The sequence below is a fragment of the Camelina sativa genome, chromosome 2 (assembly GCF_030686135.1).
Source record: "Camelina sativa cultivar CO46 ecotype springtype chromosome 2, ASM3068613v1".
NCBI lineage: Eukaryota > Viridiplantae > Streptophyta > Magnoliopsida > Brassicales > Brassicaceae > Camelina > Camelina sativa.
The window spans coordinates 10,794,350-10,812,144 of NC_141881.1; the positions used below are offsets into that span (position 1 = coordinate 10,794,350).

The 17,795-nt window shown below is 38.1% G+C and overlaps 2 protein-coding genes and 1 non-coding gene across 5 annotated transcripts; 1 reads left to right on the forward strand and 2 right to left on the reverse strand.

Annotated features, from left to right (window-relative positions):
* Positions 1-3,269: 3,269 nt before the first annotated feature.
* On the reverse strand, positions 3,270-10,161 carry LOC147948422 (uncharacterized). Of its 2 annotated transcripts, none has more exons than XM_087481599.1 (2): positions 9,521-10,161; positions 3,270-6,910 (listed from the first exon to the last, which is right to left on the reverse strand). In XM_087481599.1, exon 2 carries the CDS (start codon positions 6,904-6,906, stop codon positions 5,344-5,346), a length of 1,563 nt encoding a protein of 520 aa, XP_087337725.1. In that variant the 5' UTR covers positions 6,907-6,910; positions 9,521-10,161; the 3' UTR covers positions 3,270-5,343. The 2 variants fall into 2 exon arrangements, with proteins under 2 accessions (XP_087337725.1, XP_087337728.1); XM_087481602.1 differs by having other exon boundaries at positions 9,571-10,078.
* LOC147948423 (small nucleolar RNA R71) lies at positions 6,035-6,141 on the forward strand. The gene has a single exon (XR_015586266.1). It is a non-coding gene; the product is annotated as a small nucleolar RNA R71 (small nucleolar RNA).
* On the reverse strand, positions 7,692-9,526 carry LOC147948424 (uncharacterized protein At4g02000-like). Of its 2 annotated transcripts, none has more exons than XM_087481605.1 (2): positions 8,237-9,526; positions 7,692-8,116 (listed from the first exon to the last, which is right to left on the reverse strand). In XM_087481605.1, the coding sequence occupies exon 1, from the start codon at positions 9,386-9,388 to the stop codon at positions 8,537-8,539; it is 852 nt and encodes a 283-aa protein (XP_087337731.1). In that variant the 5' UTR covers positions 9,389-9,526; the 3' UTR covers positions 7,692-8,116; positions 8,237-8,536. The 2 variants fall into 2 exon arrangements, with proteins under 2 accessions (XP_087337731.1, XP_087337730.1); XM_087481604.1 differs by having other exon boundaries at positions 7,692-8,136.
* Positions 10,162-17,795: the final 7,634 nt, after the last annotated feature.

Genomic DNA, 17,795 nt, shown 5'->3' on the forward strand with positions numbered 1-17,795 from the left:
CAAGGAGGAAAGCCGGTGGCCTATTTCAGTGAGAAACTTAATGGAGCCACACTTAACTATCCTACCTATGACAAAGAACTCTACGCATTGGTAAGATCTCTAGAGACTTGGCAACATTATTTATTGTCGAAAGAGTTTGTTATTCATACAGATCATGAGACATTTAAGCACCTAAGAGGCCAGACTACGCTCAAGAGGAGACATGCAAAATGAATTGAGTTCGTTGAGACTTTCCCATATATTATTAAGTACAAGAAGGGAAAAGAAAATATTGTGGCTGATGCCTTGTCAAGGAGGCACACGTTGATCAGTGTGATGGACGCTAAGGTGATGGGATTCGAGCACATAAAAGAAACATATCAGGCTGATCCAGATTTCCATGAAGCTTATAAGGAGACGAGCAAAGCCGCATATGGAGTGTACTATCAACATGATGGGTATCTATTCAAGGATAAGAGACTTTGCATTCCCCAAGGATCAATGAGGGAATTGCTAATAAGAGAAGCGCATGGAGGCGGACTCATGGGACATTTTGGAAGAGATAAAACTTTGGGTGTACTTATGGATCACTTCTATTGGCCACATTTGAAGAGAGACGTGGAAAGGTTCTGCTCAAAGTGCATCACTTTTTTGAAAGAAAAATCCAGGTCACATCCCCACGGTTTATATATGCCTTTGCCTATTCCTAACCTACCATGGGTAGATATTTCTATGGATTTTGTTCTAGGGTTGCCCAAGATCAATCATAAAGACTCTATATTCGTCGTAGTGGACCGGTTCTCAAAGATGGCTCATTTCATTCCATGCAATAAGACGAATGATGCGACTCAGACAGCCGATCTTTTCTTTAAGGAAGTTGTACGTCTACATGGAGTTCCTAGGACGATTGTATCAGATCGAGATACAAAGTTCTTGAGTCATTTCTGGAAAACCTTGTGGAGGAAGCTAGGGACTAAGCTACATTTCTCCACCACTTGTCACCCACAGACCAATGGTCAAACAGAGGTAGTTAACCGTACTCTCTCCACCCTATTGAGAGCTACGGCGGGTAAGAATCTCCAAAACTGGTTATCTTGTTTACCATACATCGAATTTGCTTATAATCATGCTAAGCATTCTTCTACTAAATTTTCTCCTTTTGAGGTCGTTTACGGTTTTAACCCCGAGACACCAATGAACCTTTCACCGTTGCCACAAGCTGTTTATTCTAGTACAGAAGGAGAGACGAGAGCCGAGTTCATCAAGAAACTTCACCAAAGGGTCAAAGACAACCTCGAGAAGAAAAATGAAAAGAATAAACAACATGCTGACAAGAACCGCAAGGAAATTACGTTTGAACCTAGAGATTGGGTCTGGTTACACATGAGAAAAGAAAGATTCCCCCAAAAAAGGAAATCGAAGCTCTCCCCGAGGGGAGATGGACCATTCCGAGTTCTAGAGAAAATCAATGATAACGCCTACAAGCTGGAGCTTCCAGGTGAGTTAACTATCTCTCCTACCTTTAATGTTTCTGATTTATCTCCTTTCACTGCAGATAATCCCGTTCTGGGGTCAGAACTTTCTCAAGAGGGAGAGAATGATAAGGTCATCGACCTAAGCTTATCCGAGACCAAAGAGGAGATCAACATACCTACAATGAGGAATACACCACGAACAAGGTCAGGGACGAGGAGCGTAAGAGAGGAGTTTAATAAGTCCATAGAGAGCTTAATCACTCTCATAGAGCATGAAGATCTCAAAGGAAAGCTACTCACCAAGGAGATCACCTGGGAAACCCCATTCGGACCAGAAAGCGAGTCAAGTGTTTCAAAGACTCAAGAAGTGGAGATTGATCATGAAGAAACCGGAATCATCAAAGAGAATCAAGGAGACGCTTACTTGCAACTCAAGACTCAAACTACGTCCTTTTTGCCAATTTTGCAAGGAACGAAGGAATCAGCTTTGTTCACCATTACCAAAACGTTTCCGTACGAGCCGGGACTTACAAACACCTAGGAGCAAATCAAATATGCTTCACGTGCCAATGGACTCAAGGTAAGCATTTGAGTTTAATTTTATTAATAAGTCTCCCTTTTATGTTTTATTTGCAGGAATTTCCACTAGTTTAAGTTCTTTATTTTTAGTCCTTAATAAGACTTGTAATTTGTGAGTTTAACACTTTCCTTTTCTGTAATAAAGACCCTCGAAGGTCACAGCTGAAGAGCATATTAATAAGGCTCCCCTGCAGCTTTTGTAACACACGTTTTTGCTTATGAAATAAAAACCTAATTTTCTTACAAAGAGAACTCGCAGCCGCCCTAGAACCTTGTGTGAGATTCCTTGTGTTCTCGAGCATCCAGACTTATCACAGCTCAATCCATCAGCTGTGTGGCGTCTAACGATCCCTTGTTATCTTTGTTCATCGACCATCGCGCCGGAATCCCCAAAGAGTGCCGTACGGCCAGTTGGTGATTCTCCATCAATCCACCTTTGTAGGATCCACTAATCTTGATCCTATATCATCTAGTATCAGAGCTAAAAGCTCCAAAACAGGTGTATCTACCCTTGTTATTTTTATTCATATTGCATTCTTGTTCTTCATTGTCTTTGCTTTACTCTGTTCTTGCTTGTTTCCGTTTCAATTTTTTTTTTTTTTTAAATTTACTTTTGTTGATCATCATTGAGTTACATTGCTGATTTGTTTTTTGTTTTATTTACAAAAAAAATATATTATTCATTGTTTGATCAATATCAAGAACCTTCTAGACTCATTCCCATACAATACCATAACAAGCAAGACATATCTTTTACCACATGTGGTAATCTTTCTCTCCCCCAGACTTATTCTTTTTAATCTTGCTTAGAGCTTTGCTTTGTTTTTCTTTTTTTTTTCTCAAAGTTGTAGGCGAATAATGGGGTCATCGGTAATTTACCTACCTCTCGCTTCCAAGCTTTGTGTGATCAATTGACTCAAGAGTAGAATAATGAGGTCACAGGTAATTTACCTACCTCTCTAAACTGATCAAAATCATCTCATCTTTTATTCTCTTTTTTTTTTTTTTTAACAAAGCTCTCAGGATTTTTTTAACTTGAATAAGGGAGAGGAGTACCATTTTCTTTCTGAAGTCTTACTTGTCAGGTGTGAACAAGGAGTCAAGCTCTATGAACATCAATCTCCTTGATGAGGTAAAAAGAAAAGTACATAAATTACCTCAAGCTTTTATGGATTCTGTTGGAAATTCGGATGTTTCTGGTTCACTGATCAGCCATTGGATTTTTTATTAGTCGGATTTGTGGATTCAATCTGTAGCATTAATCAACCAAGGCAATACACTAAAAAGAAAAATCATAGTTCCCAACAAAATTTTGACCCAACAAAATTTTGACTCTCAAAAACAAAAACGTAGTTAGTAACTGCCTCCCCCAGAGTTAAACAACACTGTCCCCAGTGCTATCAATTAAGATATTGGCGAATAAAATAAAAATAAATGAAAATCAAAAGAAAAATGAAAAAGAAAAAATCTACCAGTGGGTTGCCTCCCACTAAGCGCTTGTTTTCAGTCATTAGCTTGACTGTGTCGGATCTCAGGCATCTGGTGGATCGGAACATGGCAAGGAATGCTTCTGAGAGTATGTCCTCTTTATCCAAGGTGGTGTGTAGGCAGTATATGCGTGAGATCTGTCAAGGATGTGAGGAACAGGACCAGAGCGGGACTTAGGTATGGGTGGCTTTTGCACTTAGCTCGGGTAATACTAATACATCATGCCCGACATTCGTAGATCATTCCTCCTTTGTTCTTTTATGTCCTGCAAAATCATCAACAGAAGAAACAAGCGCTCTACGATAATCTCGCGGCTTGGTTAACTGCACAACAGTTTTTGTACCTTTGAAATTCTTATTGATGATAGAAGAAGGTTTGGGAGAAGGAGATGCATACCTTGGCCTTACCTGTGGGTTATGGACTGTGGAATGGTGAGATTTCAGCTTTACAACTGGTCTAGGATTTGCAGTTAAGGATCCAACACGAGAATCTTCGATTTTGGACAAGTCCGAGCTGACTCTAGAAGGAGTGTCGATCGATGCTACAGCTGCATCGATCGATGCAGTGCCTGCAACTCGTGTTTCTTCAACGCTTCTGCAACTAATCTCAGCAATCTGTGTTTCCATTACAAAAACGTCATCTACCAGCGACTTGTCATGGATCAGAACCTCATCATGGTCTCTAGTACTGATTAGATGATCTCCGCTCCAATCTTCAAGCTTAACAGCTTGCTTACTCACTTTCTCAACAGTCTCCAACTCTATGACATACCCAGCAGTACTGTCTACATGAAGCTCAATGATCAGATTGTCATCAGAAAAAACCTCCACAGAAAATGTCTGACCATCAATAGTTGGAACCCTTCTCAACTTGTCCATCTCAATGTTCATAACCAAATCTTCTACATTCAGAGCTATGTGTCCCTTCTTAACATCAATGATGGCACCAGCTGAAGCCAAGAAAGAGCATCCTAAGATGAGAGGATCATTAGGCTCTTGGTCATATTTCAGCACCACAAAGTCAGTGGGAATCATGCAATCTCCAATCCTGATTGGAATATCCTCTAAGACACCTTCAGGAATCCGTCTGGATCGATCAGCTAAGATAAGAGAGATTTTAGTTGGCTTGAAATCTGTCATCCCAAGTCTCACAGCAACAGAATATGGCATTAAATTGATACTAGAGCCAAGATCGCAAAGAGAGTGACGAAACCTTCCTGTGGAGATAGAGCAATCTAACACAAAACTTCCAGGATCTAGTAACTTCTCTGCAATCCTACTCTGAATCACTGCACTTACTTCCTTAGAGACAACCACCTCCTGCTTCTTATCCTTCTTCCTCTGTGGGGGCTGCTTCAACAGAATTAAGCTGACATCCTTTTTAAGCAGTGCTCCTTCCTCAGGACTCAAACCATTGGTGACCATCCTCTTCACATATCTCTTAGTACCAGGAGAAAACTTGATAGCATCAATTAATGGCATCTCAATCATTATCTTGTCCATCATAGCCTTGCATCTAGCTTCTTCAATCTCCTGCTTAGACCTCCTAGGCTTAGGAAAAGGAACCTTAGGCTTATAAGCTTGTTGTGAATCGGATGGCTGAACTGGAACAGAAACCGTAGTTGTCTGTGGGGGGTGTCGATCAATGCTGACATTGCGTCAATCGACGCTTGGTGATGAATGCATCGATCGATGCTCTTGTGTAGTGTCGATCGATGCTGGACCGCTTGGTGATGAATGCATCGATCGATGCTCTTGTGTAGTGTCGATCGATGCTGGACCGACTGACATATCTTCATCTTCTTACCTTCACCAAAATCGCATTACAAGCATGGTGGGGGGTTCTCAGTTCTTCTAGAAAGAAGTTCCTCTTGCCTTTTAACAGACCCAGCAGTCTGAATCACTTGATTCTCCAGCTTCTTGACATGAGTATTTAATGCATCAAACTTCCCAGTCAGCTCAGTGTATACAGAATCAATCTTCCCATTGAAGTCCACTGTTAACTTCTGTTGTCCTTCCAAAATCTGTCCAATCATTGATTCCATCTTGCTCTCTGAACTGGGTGAAGGGAGGGGTTGGTAAGAAGAAGAACCATAGTTCCTTGTGAAATTGTTGTTTGGATTTCCTGTGAAGGAATTCTTCTGTCCAAATCTCTGACTTTGATACCTAGCTCCATACACGTAGTTGACATTTTCTTCTGTAGTCTCTGGCTTTGGCTCAAAAATCTCAACATCTTCAGCAAAATGTACAGACTTCTTTCCCACAAGAAGATTGTGCACTGTATCCAACTTAGCATTCACCGCAGCAAACTGATTTGAACCATTGCCTTCATGTGCTCTTTTCCGCTCTAAGTCTGCATTCTTAGTGCTATTGCTTGATGCTAGCCTTTCTATCAACTTCTCAGCATCATCTGGGTACCTTGTCTTGAAGTTCCCATCACTAGCAGCATCCAAGGCCATCTGATACCTCCAATCAATACCACTGAAGAAGATACTAATCAGCTGCACCTCTGAGAACCCATGATGTGGACAATCTCTCTTGTATGCTTTGAATCTTACCCAAGCAGCTTTGTAAGATTCAGTTGGTCCTTGTCTAAAGGTGGAGAGCTTGATCCTCAGCTCATCAGACATGGCATCATCATAGAAGTAGTTCAAGAATGCCACCTTGATGTCATGCCAGGTTGTCAGAGATCCTGGTTTCAGCTGCCTTAGCCAATGAGAAGCTTCCCCAGCAAGAGAGTAAGGGAAAAGCTTGCAGTAGAGGTAGTCCTCAGTGACTCCATTAGCCTTGATGCTTGTGACTATGTCCTCAAAGTGATCTATGTGGTCTAGAGGCTTCTCATTTGGCAAGTTCTGGAATGGCCTTTGTCCAACAAGAGCGAAGTAGGCAGGCTTCAGCTCAAAATCATTCCTTGAGAATGGAGGAGGGACAATTGTGGAGCGGTTCTCATAGAATAAGTCTGGCTTATTGAAGTCCGCAAGAGTCTTGACAAGCTCTCCATTGTTGTCCCGTCGCCTCTGAACATTCTCCGCAACGGCTCTGGCATTGCATCGATCGACACCAGCATTGTGTTGATCGATGCCTTCCTGGTTGCGTCGATCGATGCCATCGTTGCGTCGATCGATGCCATCTGCATTCCCATCAGCCACAACGAGTTCTTCTTGAATAACCTGGCCTTCAGCATCAAGTTTTTGGCCATGTTCGTTGCGCACATTACCCTCTTGATCCTTCAAAACCCCAGCCTCATCAGGTCTCAATATGATTATATTGGCCATCTTTGCTGATTTGGCTGCTTTGGTGTTCTCACGCTCTAGTTGTCCTAACTCTTGGTTTGTAAGCTTCACAACTGGACCAGTAGGATTTTTCCTGGTGCTAGGCTTAGGCATTTACCTGAAACACACAAGAGAAAAGAAACAAAAGCGTGTGAGTAAAACAGAAAAATAAAAATCTAGACAAAATCAAAGACTTTAATCTAATGGTGAATCAAAGACTGATATGCTCAAATTTAACCCTGAGATACTCTCTCAAATTAAGAGATCAATTGTAGTACTTAGGGATCGAATCCACAAAAACTCTAGATTTATACAATAGACTTAATAATCTTTTAATTATGCTAAACAGAAATATTGTAATTAAATTGCAAAGAGTTGTAAATTCAGGAATTTAAAAACGCTAGGCCTAGGGAAATTCTCAGGAAATCATGGAAAATCAAATCAATTAATTAAATTAGCAGGATTCAACAATTAATCACCGTTCTTGAACTCTAAACACAATTATAAAATAAATCAGTTCTCACTGCAAATATTTTCTAAGTTTTAAAACTAGAAGATCCAAATCTCTTTGCAAAATTCAAGTTAAAAACCAGCAATAAAATCAGGTTTAGATAAGTTCACAAAATCACTAATTCAAATCTCTTTGCAAAAAGTAATTTTGCTCACCAAAGGTTTTTATTAGGAAAATCATTTATATTCTCATATCAATCAATAATCCGAAGATCTAAATCCAGATGACTAATCAAAGATCTAGCATTAAAAACAACCTATGGTGAAGAACAAGAAAGATAATGAATCCTAAATAATAACAGATCTAATAATCCATGAAATTTCTAATGAGAAACCCTAAACCTAACTAGCAGATCTACTCAGACATAATCAATGAAACACAAAACATCTTCTGAATAAATTGCATTAAGAGATTAAAGGAAGAAATAAAGGAGTTCTGAATCTTCTCTGAAGGAGTCTTGATTCTTCTTTCCAAAAACTCTCTAAAAATCTCTCAGGGTTTTGCTCTCAAAAGTTACAGGGAAAAATAAAGCTTAGGTCTAAACAATGACCCAAAAATCTTATTTATATTCCTAAAGATGTCTAGGGACTAATAATGCAAATAAGGAAAACTTTGGGGCAGCTTTGTAAATCTTCAAAACTTGTGAGGAAAACTTCCGATTTCGTATTTGGCCTAGCATCGATCGATGCTATCAGTGTGTCGATCGATGCCTTCTCTAAGTTTGTCTCCCAACTTTGCAACTTCAGCCTCAATGCTTGAATGTGCTCCAAACCCTCCTATTTAGCTCCATTATGCTCCCATCCATGTTAAATCCTATAAAGACTCAAAAGACTCTAAAAATACCAAAAAGACTCTATAAATAAGACTTATATCATGGCTAAAAACACCTAAAAACCATGATATCTCAGATCCTGGAAACAAAATTTTACATACCCTCCGAGTAACACCCTGCGCGCCAATAGACTTTTCCACAACAGTCTGACCAAGCAGATCGGCAGTCTCCTCCAAACTGGGTCCGAGGAAAGCATCAAGCATCTTCTGCTCATTGTCAGAGAAATGGTGACCCACCTCGTTGTTCCGCAACTGATTAAGACCCTCTCCCGAAACTGCAACCTGAGCAGTAACCAAAACCTAAGCAGGAGCCAAAGGCGTGTTGTTGGCTTGCCTCCCTGAACTCTCCCCCGAGTGAAATTCCCTGCGACCCCTCTTTGCCTTGGTACCAAAACCTTGTTTTTAATAATGATTAAGAAGCTGAGACCCACCACCACGGCCATTCCCTGGGAGGGAGGCTTGGTGCGACACCCCTGAACCATCCCCAGACGAGCCTGAAGCAGTGCCAGTGTGGACCCCATTGAGCATTGCTCCCTTGTAACTCTGTAGTTTATCATCTGGTCGAGGTTCCGACCGATCCTCCACCTTATGCTTCCCTTTATCACCCAAAAGAGGACACCGTGAGACATCATGGCTGAGACTGTGACACCTCCTACAATAGCCATACAGGCGCTCATACCGCAAGGAGACTGTCGTCTCTTCCCCACTGTGGAACTCTACGGAAGCCTCAAAGACGAGGGGCTTGAACCCATCCAGCACAACCCTCACCCGACCAGTATCGATATCAATATCCTCTATATCTCCCAAATCAAATCCTATGCTGCGAAAGGTCTCATCTGCCCAGAAATGAAGTGGAACACCCATTACGCGAACCCAGAATTTGATGATGGACGGATACCGTTGATCCACCACTGGCTCCCATCGAACCAAACAGAGCATCCAGTGATCAAAGTGATACGGTTCCATCTTCAGAACCTCCTGAATATCCTCTTCTTGATCAAAGTCAAACTGAAAGCGACCCATACCCAAGTCAGCCCCAACCACCTTCTCCTCAAGCTTCCAAATCCGGGGTAGCATGAACAATAGTGCCTTCATATCCTGCATCCCTGGGTTCATGCAACGACCAATTAAGGTCTTAGCATAACCCTCAATCAATGCGGAGCTATCGAACCTTGGGATCTTGATCTTAAGTTTTCCCCTCGACCCCGAAGAACTGCCATTAGGAGCCTCTTTCAACAGCTCACTCTGAGACATAGCCTCCGGGAAAAGCGACAACAGCAAAGAGCTAACGAGAACGGAAGAGCCAAATACCCAAGAAAGACCAACAAAAACCCACCAAAACTTCACTAGAGATAATAGAAAAAGCGAATGAGGATGAGAGAGTACCAGAGTCCTTGGGGTGAGCTTATATCGAGCCCCAAAAGACCAACCCTTACCGACAATAAATCCTGCAATCACAGCAGGAGAATTAATCGCCCTCCCATGAGAGATTGAGCCGAGATTTGTAGATAAACATTCATGAACCAAAATCCCCGAGTCTTCAATATTGGAAGTAGAGGATCCCGTAGAAAAATTCCGTAGATCTCTCACAATCAGAATCAAAACCCCCTTAATCTTTGCCCAGTCACGCCCAGAAAATTGAAACGCAACCAAGAAAGCAAAGCTATAATCACCGCAGCAAGAGCCCTTAACAAAATAGATAGTGAAATCGAGTCCTTCCCCCAATATCCCATCACGTAAACCCAGCAGAATCCCATAGAAAAAGCAAGATAATAACGGAACAAACCCCGGATTAAAACCAAAAACCAAATCCCTTCGACCCAGATCTGAAAAACACACCACTGACAACCGGAAGAAACCAACAAAGATCTCAAGCCGAGATCCACCCTCATTACACTGAGATCGATCTTAATATTTCGTATTATTGTAATTCAAATTTGTCTTATTTGTTTAGTTGGAATCGTGTTATAAAAAAAGATTAACCTTAATTAAATTAAGATAATTTAGAGTAGTTTTATAGAGGTCAGAAAATAACATTAATTTAGAGTAGTTTGAGTATCTAACAATTTTTGTTTTCTCGATGGTCTTTAAAATTTTGTTTCATATTTTTATATTGAATTAGTTTAAAGTTTTCACACATGTTTGCTATACTTATTCAAGTATTTATCATCTTGTTTTCTATCCCATGCTACTTATTTTGTATGTTTAGGAATGACATCTTCGAACAATAGCATCAAATATCCTCCTTTACTTTATGAAGAAGGAAAATCGCCTTTGCAACATAGGAGCATGAAGCACAATTGCTTTGTGTCCAAAATTGAAATTTTGAAAGATATATTTGGGGTGGACGTGTGGGATAAACTAAAAAAACCATCTCTTGCAATGTTTATAAAGTTTGTTGAACTGAAATATACATGGGCTGCCCAAAGAGTTCATTTTCTACTCACATATCAGCTGAGAAACAACAACTTTCATGAGGTTTGGTCTTTGATTGATGGTAGACCAATATAATTTTCTTTAAATGAATATGCAGAGATAACAAGTTTAAATTGTGATGCATTTGACCCTTCAGATAACTTTGATGTTGATCACCACTATTTCTAGAAAGAAATGAAAATACGAACAACCATATTGTAATGACCCTCACCAAGAGTAGAAATCTCAAAATAAAAGGTCGAGGGAACGAACCGGAAAAGACCTAAGAAAGAAGAGGAAGGAAAATAAAGAAGAATGACCCAAGGAAGTCCGAGGAAATATTTGTGAGTTGGAGGATGACCAAGCAGAGACAGGAGTACCGTATGCACGGTCGAGACCCTAAAATTCGTCGAGAGGGTGTCGAGAAAATCGGTCGAAGAAATTCGTTGAGAAGGTCGAGAAAACTCGTCGAGGGAATTTGTCGAGAAGACCTGAGAGAATTGTCGAGGACTCAAGAAAATTGCCGAGTACCCGAGAAGATGGTCGAGAGCCCGAGTAAGTTGCCGAGTACCCGAGAAAGTAGTCGAAGTTGCCGAGATGTATCGCCGAGGCGTACTGTCCGCATTGCCCGAGAGATTGCCGAGTGTTGCCGAACGGAGCGTCCGAACGATCGAGAAAATGGTCTGAATGGGACGAGAATTGCCAGAAGGAGTGTCGAAGTTGCCCGAGGAAGGATTGAGTGTTGGTGGGAAAATTATTATTTTCTCAAAACTTCGACCAATGAGAATTGAGGAAAGTGGGAGATTAAATTAATCAAGGTGGAGTTAGTGGGAGGAATTAAAAATTCAAGGAGATTAAGGGAGATAGTGGAGGATTAACTTAATCAAGAAGATTAAGAGAAGATGGCGGAATCCTATTGGCCAAAGTTAAACACAATTAAGTGTTAATTGACATGCACTAATGGAAGGGTTTACATGCACTAATACAAGAGAAATTAGTGGCTTAATGGCGAGCAGCCATTGGGGATGAAATACACGCTCAACATGCAAGGAGGGAGAGAGCCATTTGTTAAGAAGCACTAAGAGGAAGAAGAGAATTTTGGAGCCTCTAAATAGAGGATACTCGACCTCATTTTTGTGTTTAGCCCAAAAACACTCAAAACACTTAAGCTTTTTCGAGAGAGAAATCAAGAGAGAGTTGTCGAGAGAAAGATCAAGAGTGATCGAGAGAAGGAGAGAGATTGCCGACATTGTGTCGAAGAAACCGTCGAGAAAGACGGAGATTGTGTCGAAGAGAGATCAGGGAGATAAGCGGTTGCAGTCGAAGAGGCGGGAAGCTGATCGACGTGAAGACTGTCTGATCAAGTGGTGCAGTGAAATCCCGTAGCCATCGACGCGTGAAGGAGGTGAGTTCTGCGGTAATGCATGTAGGATATACGCATGAAAATTGTGGTTTAAATTGGTTGCATGCGTAGTTTTGGTAGGATTCATGTTAGTGAAATGTTTAAACGCACATCTAACATGAATCACCATGCGAATGAAATGGGATGCATTTTAAGTAAATGTGGACATGCTTAATATTTGGAAATGGATGCATGCATGATCGAACCTAGTTTTTTTACTTGAATTTATTCTTGTTTAAGAACCGGTTTCATGCACGATTGAATGATTAAGTATTTTGCAATGTATTGCATAATTTTAATCGAAGTTAGAACATGCTTAAATGAACCTTAAGGATTTAAATGGTTAAATCGAATAGGTCGCATGTAAAGTTGGATTTAAGGATTTGAAGGGTGTAAATTGTAAATGGTTGCATGCGTATTAGAACTTGTAGCATTCACTTGCTTAAGTTGCATAATTTGGTTGCATGCGTGTTGATTAATCATAAGTTACTTGAATTATCATTCTCGTTACTTGTTGATTTATTACATGTACTCCTGCTTGAAGTTTCTTGCATGCGTTGCTCGATTTTCTTGCTTGAGTGATGGTAAGTATTTAGCAAGCCTCCTGAATATGTTTCTCGAGTCTTGGCTAGTGTAGTGTCGATCTTCTGTTCCATTTGCGGTTGTCACGCGTGAGCTCCCAACGACCACTCACGCGGGACACTGTCACGGCTAGCTAGCTACTAGCGTGACCGCTACATGACGATGTAGCTTATTGGTGGGTACATGTTGGTGACCTTTGTGGTCTCAGCATGGGAAGAGTTGGAATGGAACAGACTATCGAAGGGCCCTAGGTGTAAAGAGTTTAGAGTATTCAAGCGTCCCTTGTTTATGTCTAGTCGTCTTTGCATGTTGCGTGTTGTCTAAGAATCTATGGTATTTCAAGTTTCCTTGTCATATGCTAGACGTCTTAGTAAGTGGTGTGTGGGAGGTAAGAGTCTAAGGTCCAAGTAATCCCTTGTTTCCTTAGATCGTCTTCCTCATATGGTAGCAAGTTTGATCGTTCGAGTTAAGTCGTAGTGATTTAACCTCTCTTGCAAGTTTATTGTTTGAATTGCTTCCGCTAAGCTTTTGTTGCGTTGCTTTGATAACTTGCTTGTTTTCTTGCTTCCTGGGGTAGTCGGGTTGGGAAGTAGAATCCTGTTTAGGATGAAGGGGTACCTAGGCTCACTGAGTAATCTTAGATTACTCATGTTTTATTTGATGTGGTCTTGCAGGGAAGCCTAAGTAAGTCTAGAGCCGGAGCAAACGTTAGGGTACCAGATAGGGTCTTCTTGTGTTACTTGTAAAACCCTATATTTTCTTAAACAAATAAGCGTAAAGTTTTCCGACTATCTTTATATATTGCTTTAATAACTTATTTACAATGTATTATTTTGTTAAAGTAATATATTCGGTTTTCAGGAAAACATGGCAAGTTGCAAATGATACTCGGCCTTGTCCGGGCTAACACAACGCACCAGGCCGCAAGAGTTGCAAAGCCTGAGTAACCTCGGTTGCGGGTGGGATTGTGTCAGGGAGGACCGGTTGGGAAGTCTGCAACTTCCGTCCCTCGACTGGATCACCTCGATGCAATTCCGCAAGTGGCGTCCCGTGGCTGTTCGACGGCCTTCGTGGTCGTAGGACGGTTCGGGGGCGTTACACATATGACACTAATCTAACCCAAAAAATCTTTTGAAAAAGTAAGACCAACATAATGTGAAACTGGTTATTTAGAGGGGCTACATGAATTATCATTTTTATCATGCGAAGAGATACATGTTTGTATTACAAACAAGGCAACACTACTTTCCACAATGTTGAAATTGAGAGCTTCAGAACAATATGATCATGATCTTTAAACATTGAAACACGTCGTAAGAGAAAAGATAAACCTGGCGTGAGTATCCATGAACACTAATTTTCTTAATTCTTTTTTTTAAAGAATTAATAATTTAAAATTAGAATTAGTATTATTTTTATGTACATATTTGAAATATATTTTTATATTTATTAAATTGTTTAAAATTTTAATTTCTTATAATTTACAAATACGTTAAAACAAAGTTTTTGTATAACACATAATAAAATATTTAATTGTTAAATTAACACGTGTCGCGATCACATGAGTTGCTAACTTTGAAAACTAAGATTTATATAATAACATAATATTGAATACGTTATCAAATCATTCACCGATTAAAAAACTTAAGAAATTACATTAATTTCTTATTTTGATTTTTTTATTTTTCTTACATTATGTTAATCACTAATTTTAATACATTAAACTTTTTCATACTTTAATCACTTTTCAGTATAAATTTCATTTTACTATATGACTATAATAAATAATAGTTGCAATTAAATTGCAAATATTTTCCTTATTAATTGCACACATTTTCCTATTGAAATTAGTAATTTAATAGATAACTTTTCTATTAGAATTAGTGATATAATAGATTACTTTTGGTTTTATATACTTTCAAAAATATGAATTGTAATTCTTTTATTTTTAAGATTTTTTAATTTTCCTATAATTGTTAAATAAATTTTCTTTCCACATATGTCAAAATATTATCGATATACTTGACACATGTCGTGATTATATGAATTACTTAGTACTTGACACATGTCGCGATTATATGAATTACTAACTTTGAAAACTAAGGTTTGTATAATAAGATATAAGTGACACTAATTATATGAACTATTGATGCACAAGTTTTACCACAAGTTGACTATAATTTTTCAATGTTTGCACTAATAAAGTTGATTTTAAAGGTTGACAAAAAAAAAAGAGAGTTGATTTTAAACTTCTTATTGGCAAAAATGCGTAATACTGGTCACATTATATTTATATATATATATATATATATATATATTTTTTTTTTTCTAATTTGGTTTATATATTGGTTATGGGTAATTTTAGGTTTATAGTCTTACGTATTTTTTTGGTTTTATTAAACAATGTTAGTTCATATGGTTTTGCTATTGGTCTTCTCGTCTGATTTTCTGTATGTGGTTTACATTAATTCAATTATACTCACCTCAGATGGTTTTTCATCTATAACAATTGTTGCACAAATAATCATATTATTATTTTTTTCGGGTAAAGGTTATGAGTAAATATATATACTTACCAATTACTTTTCTACAGGTTATACATTAAATTATTTTCACGTCTTAGAGTTTAAAATAAAAACCTAATCATAACTCTCTCTCACTCTCTACAAAAAAATTTGAAACTCTCTCTCACTCTCTAAATTTTTTTTTTCCGAATTTTAGATCTCAATCTCTCTCTCGCCATCTCGAGCTATGGAGTATCCTCTTCCTCCGATTGTGAATATGACACAAAACTTACAGCTGATGGATCTTCCACAGGCAAATCAAGGTAAAATCCTAGTTAGATATTGTAGCGACATTTGAGATAATGTTGAATGGTAAAAAAAAACAACATACAGTGTGGTACAAATGTTTGAATCATGATTGTGTTAACGGTATATTTGGTATTTTATATAATATTTACTTTTCATTATATAATTAGTTCATTCTTTAAATCAACATTTTACTACTACTGAATTGTAACTGAAATTACATAATTTTGAATTGATTATTTTAGTATTTTTCCATTAATTTTCATTTAAAGACTTTATAAATTATAGTTGTAACTCCAATAATTAAATTATTTAGAAATATAACATCACATTTTATCCTATAAATAATTATTCTCACATTCTCCTAGCCTCCACCATATCTCTAATCCTAAATAGTTTTTTTTTTTTAATGTTCTTGCATGAAAACTCAGTTATGATATCAAAGTAAGATTTTTATCATATATTTTATTTAATATTGTTTGATTGCACTTTAAATGATTTTATAGGAAATCTATTTTAATTTTTACTTAAAAAATAGTTTAACATTTTAATTGTAAAATACTTTCAGTTATGTGTTAGTTTATATGAACAACTCTTATTAATTTTTTAATAGCATACCTAATAAAAAAAATATTTTATAGCTAATAATGTTTTTTACCCCGAATGCTCAAAAATACTAAAGAAAATTTCTACAAAAGTTGAAGAATAAAAAATAATAAATTCAAGAGAAGTATATGTATGATTATATTTAAATAATTTATATATTCTGATATTGTATAATTTGAATAAATAAAAATATAAAAGAAAATATTGATATTTAGGAAAGTTACTTGTTCAATATTTTTTTATGATTGTTAAATATATTAAAATTAATTAACATAACTGATTATACAACATTTAGTGGTAAAATATAACAACTGGTTCTGTACATAAACTTTAGTAATTATTTTACAAACTGAAATGGACTACCGATTTTAATATAATATTAATTTTATTATAATTTTTGATATTTAACTGATAAAATAAATTATAAGCAAACAAACCAGAATTGCTTCATAATTGTCCAATATCTAGACCCTTTACCATCATTTCCCAAACCCTCTCCTATGGATCCCTTAAACATATACAGGTCAGAAGAAGACTTCTCTGCAAATTGCAGTGAATAAAAAAGTGTAATATCTGATTACTTGATATCCAAGGAAGCTAATTAGGAAAAATATAAAAAAGGTAATGGTACAAGTTGTGTTCGGCTGAAGTAGTCATATTAGACTTTGAAGCAGCTGGCTAGACGCCCATCCTCACCAGAACACAACTGGCAGGCAGCATCTAGAGAACTCGATTCCAGAATCCGACCACTTGAACCGAATTTACCGTACCAATACCCTTAAAGCCTCCACTCAGATTACAAGCTCACGTTACCAAGCTCGGCAACAGTTCATGCCTCTTCTCTATATATATGTAGCTCTGTTTTTTTTAGCTTCTTTCGATGTGGGACATGTATAAGTTTTTCATAGCCCAATTAATTTCCCATTCATATTATATATTATATTATTATACATTTAAATGGAACATGGTTACGTATGGGACATGGTTTCTTTTGTTCATAAGTGACGGGAGCATAATGAATCCTTGGTCGTTGAAAGTTTTATTTGTTGATGTCCAGATCGGTCACAATTAGTATGTTTAGTTCAGTCAAAGGAGGGTCGAAGTTCTTTTTTATTATATTGATGCCGAGACACAAAAGGACGGATTACAACTTGACTTAAACGAGTTACAAGTATAAACGAGAATAATCGACGAGTTGCTATCTCGTCGATCTTCCGAGCTATTGAGTCTAAACTGTAGATTTCCACTTGGACGAGCTGAGTCTTTCGTACTTGCTATCCCGATTCTTTTCCTTTTTCTCGATCCTCCTTTTGTGCGGACCGTACGTCTTCTTTTATAGGGAATTGTGTCGGTTCGTCTATACGAAAAGACCATAATACCCTCCCTTCCTTTGGAGATTTATCATGGGCTTTTTCTGGGCCAGGCCTGTTGTTTGGGGTGTAGATCCACCCCCAACATTATCGGTGGATAGAGCCGCCAATATGCTCACTCCTGGTGCTGCTATATCAGGGGCTGCATTGCAACATTATAAATGTTTATGTATGTTCGTAAGCGTACAATTGGGTCATAAAAGCCCATTATTAATTTACTAAGGCCAACCCAATAAATAACAAACATTCTTACGACGATTCATCTCTTCTTTTCTCACCGTCGTAGTTCCCATTATCTCCGGCGCTGAAATTCATCGGCCACCGAAGACTCAAGTCTTGGTCTCGTTCCTTTGTTTCTGATTTGTCAAGAAAGCTGATTGTTGAAGAGAGCATTGTGAAGCTATGTTTGGCTTGGAACACCAGAAAAAGCATGGAACATACCAAGTAAAGCTCTAAAATTAGCCAAAGAAGCGACA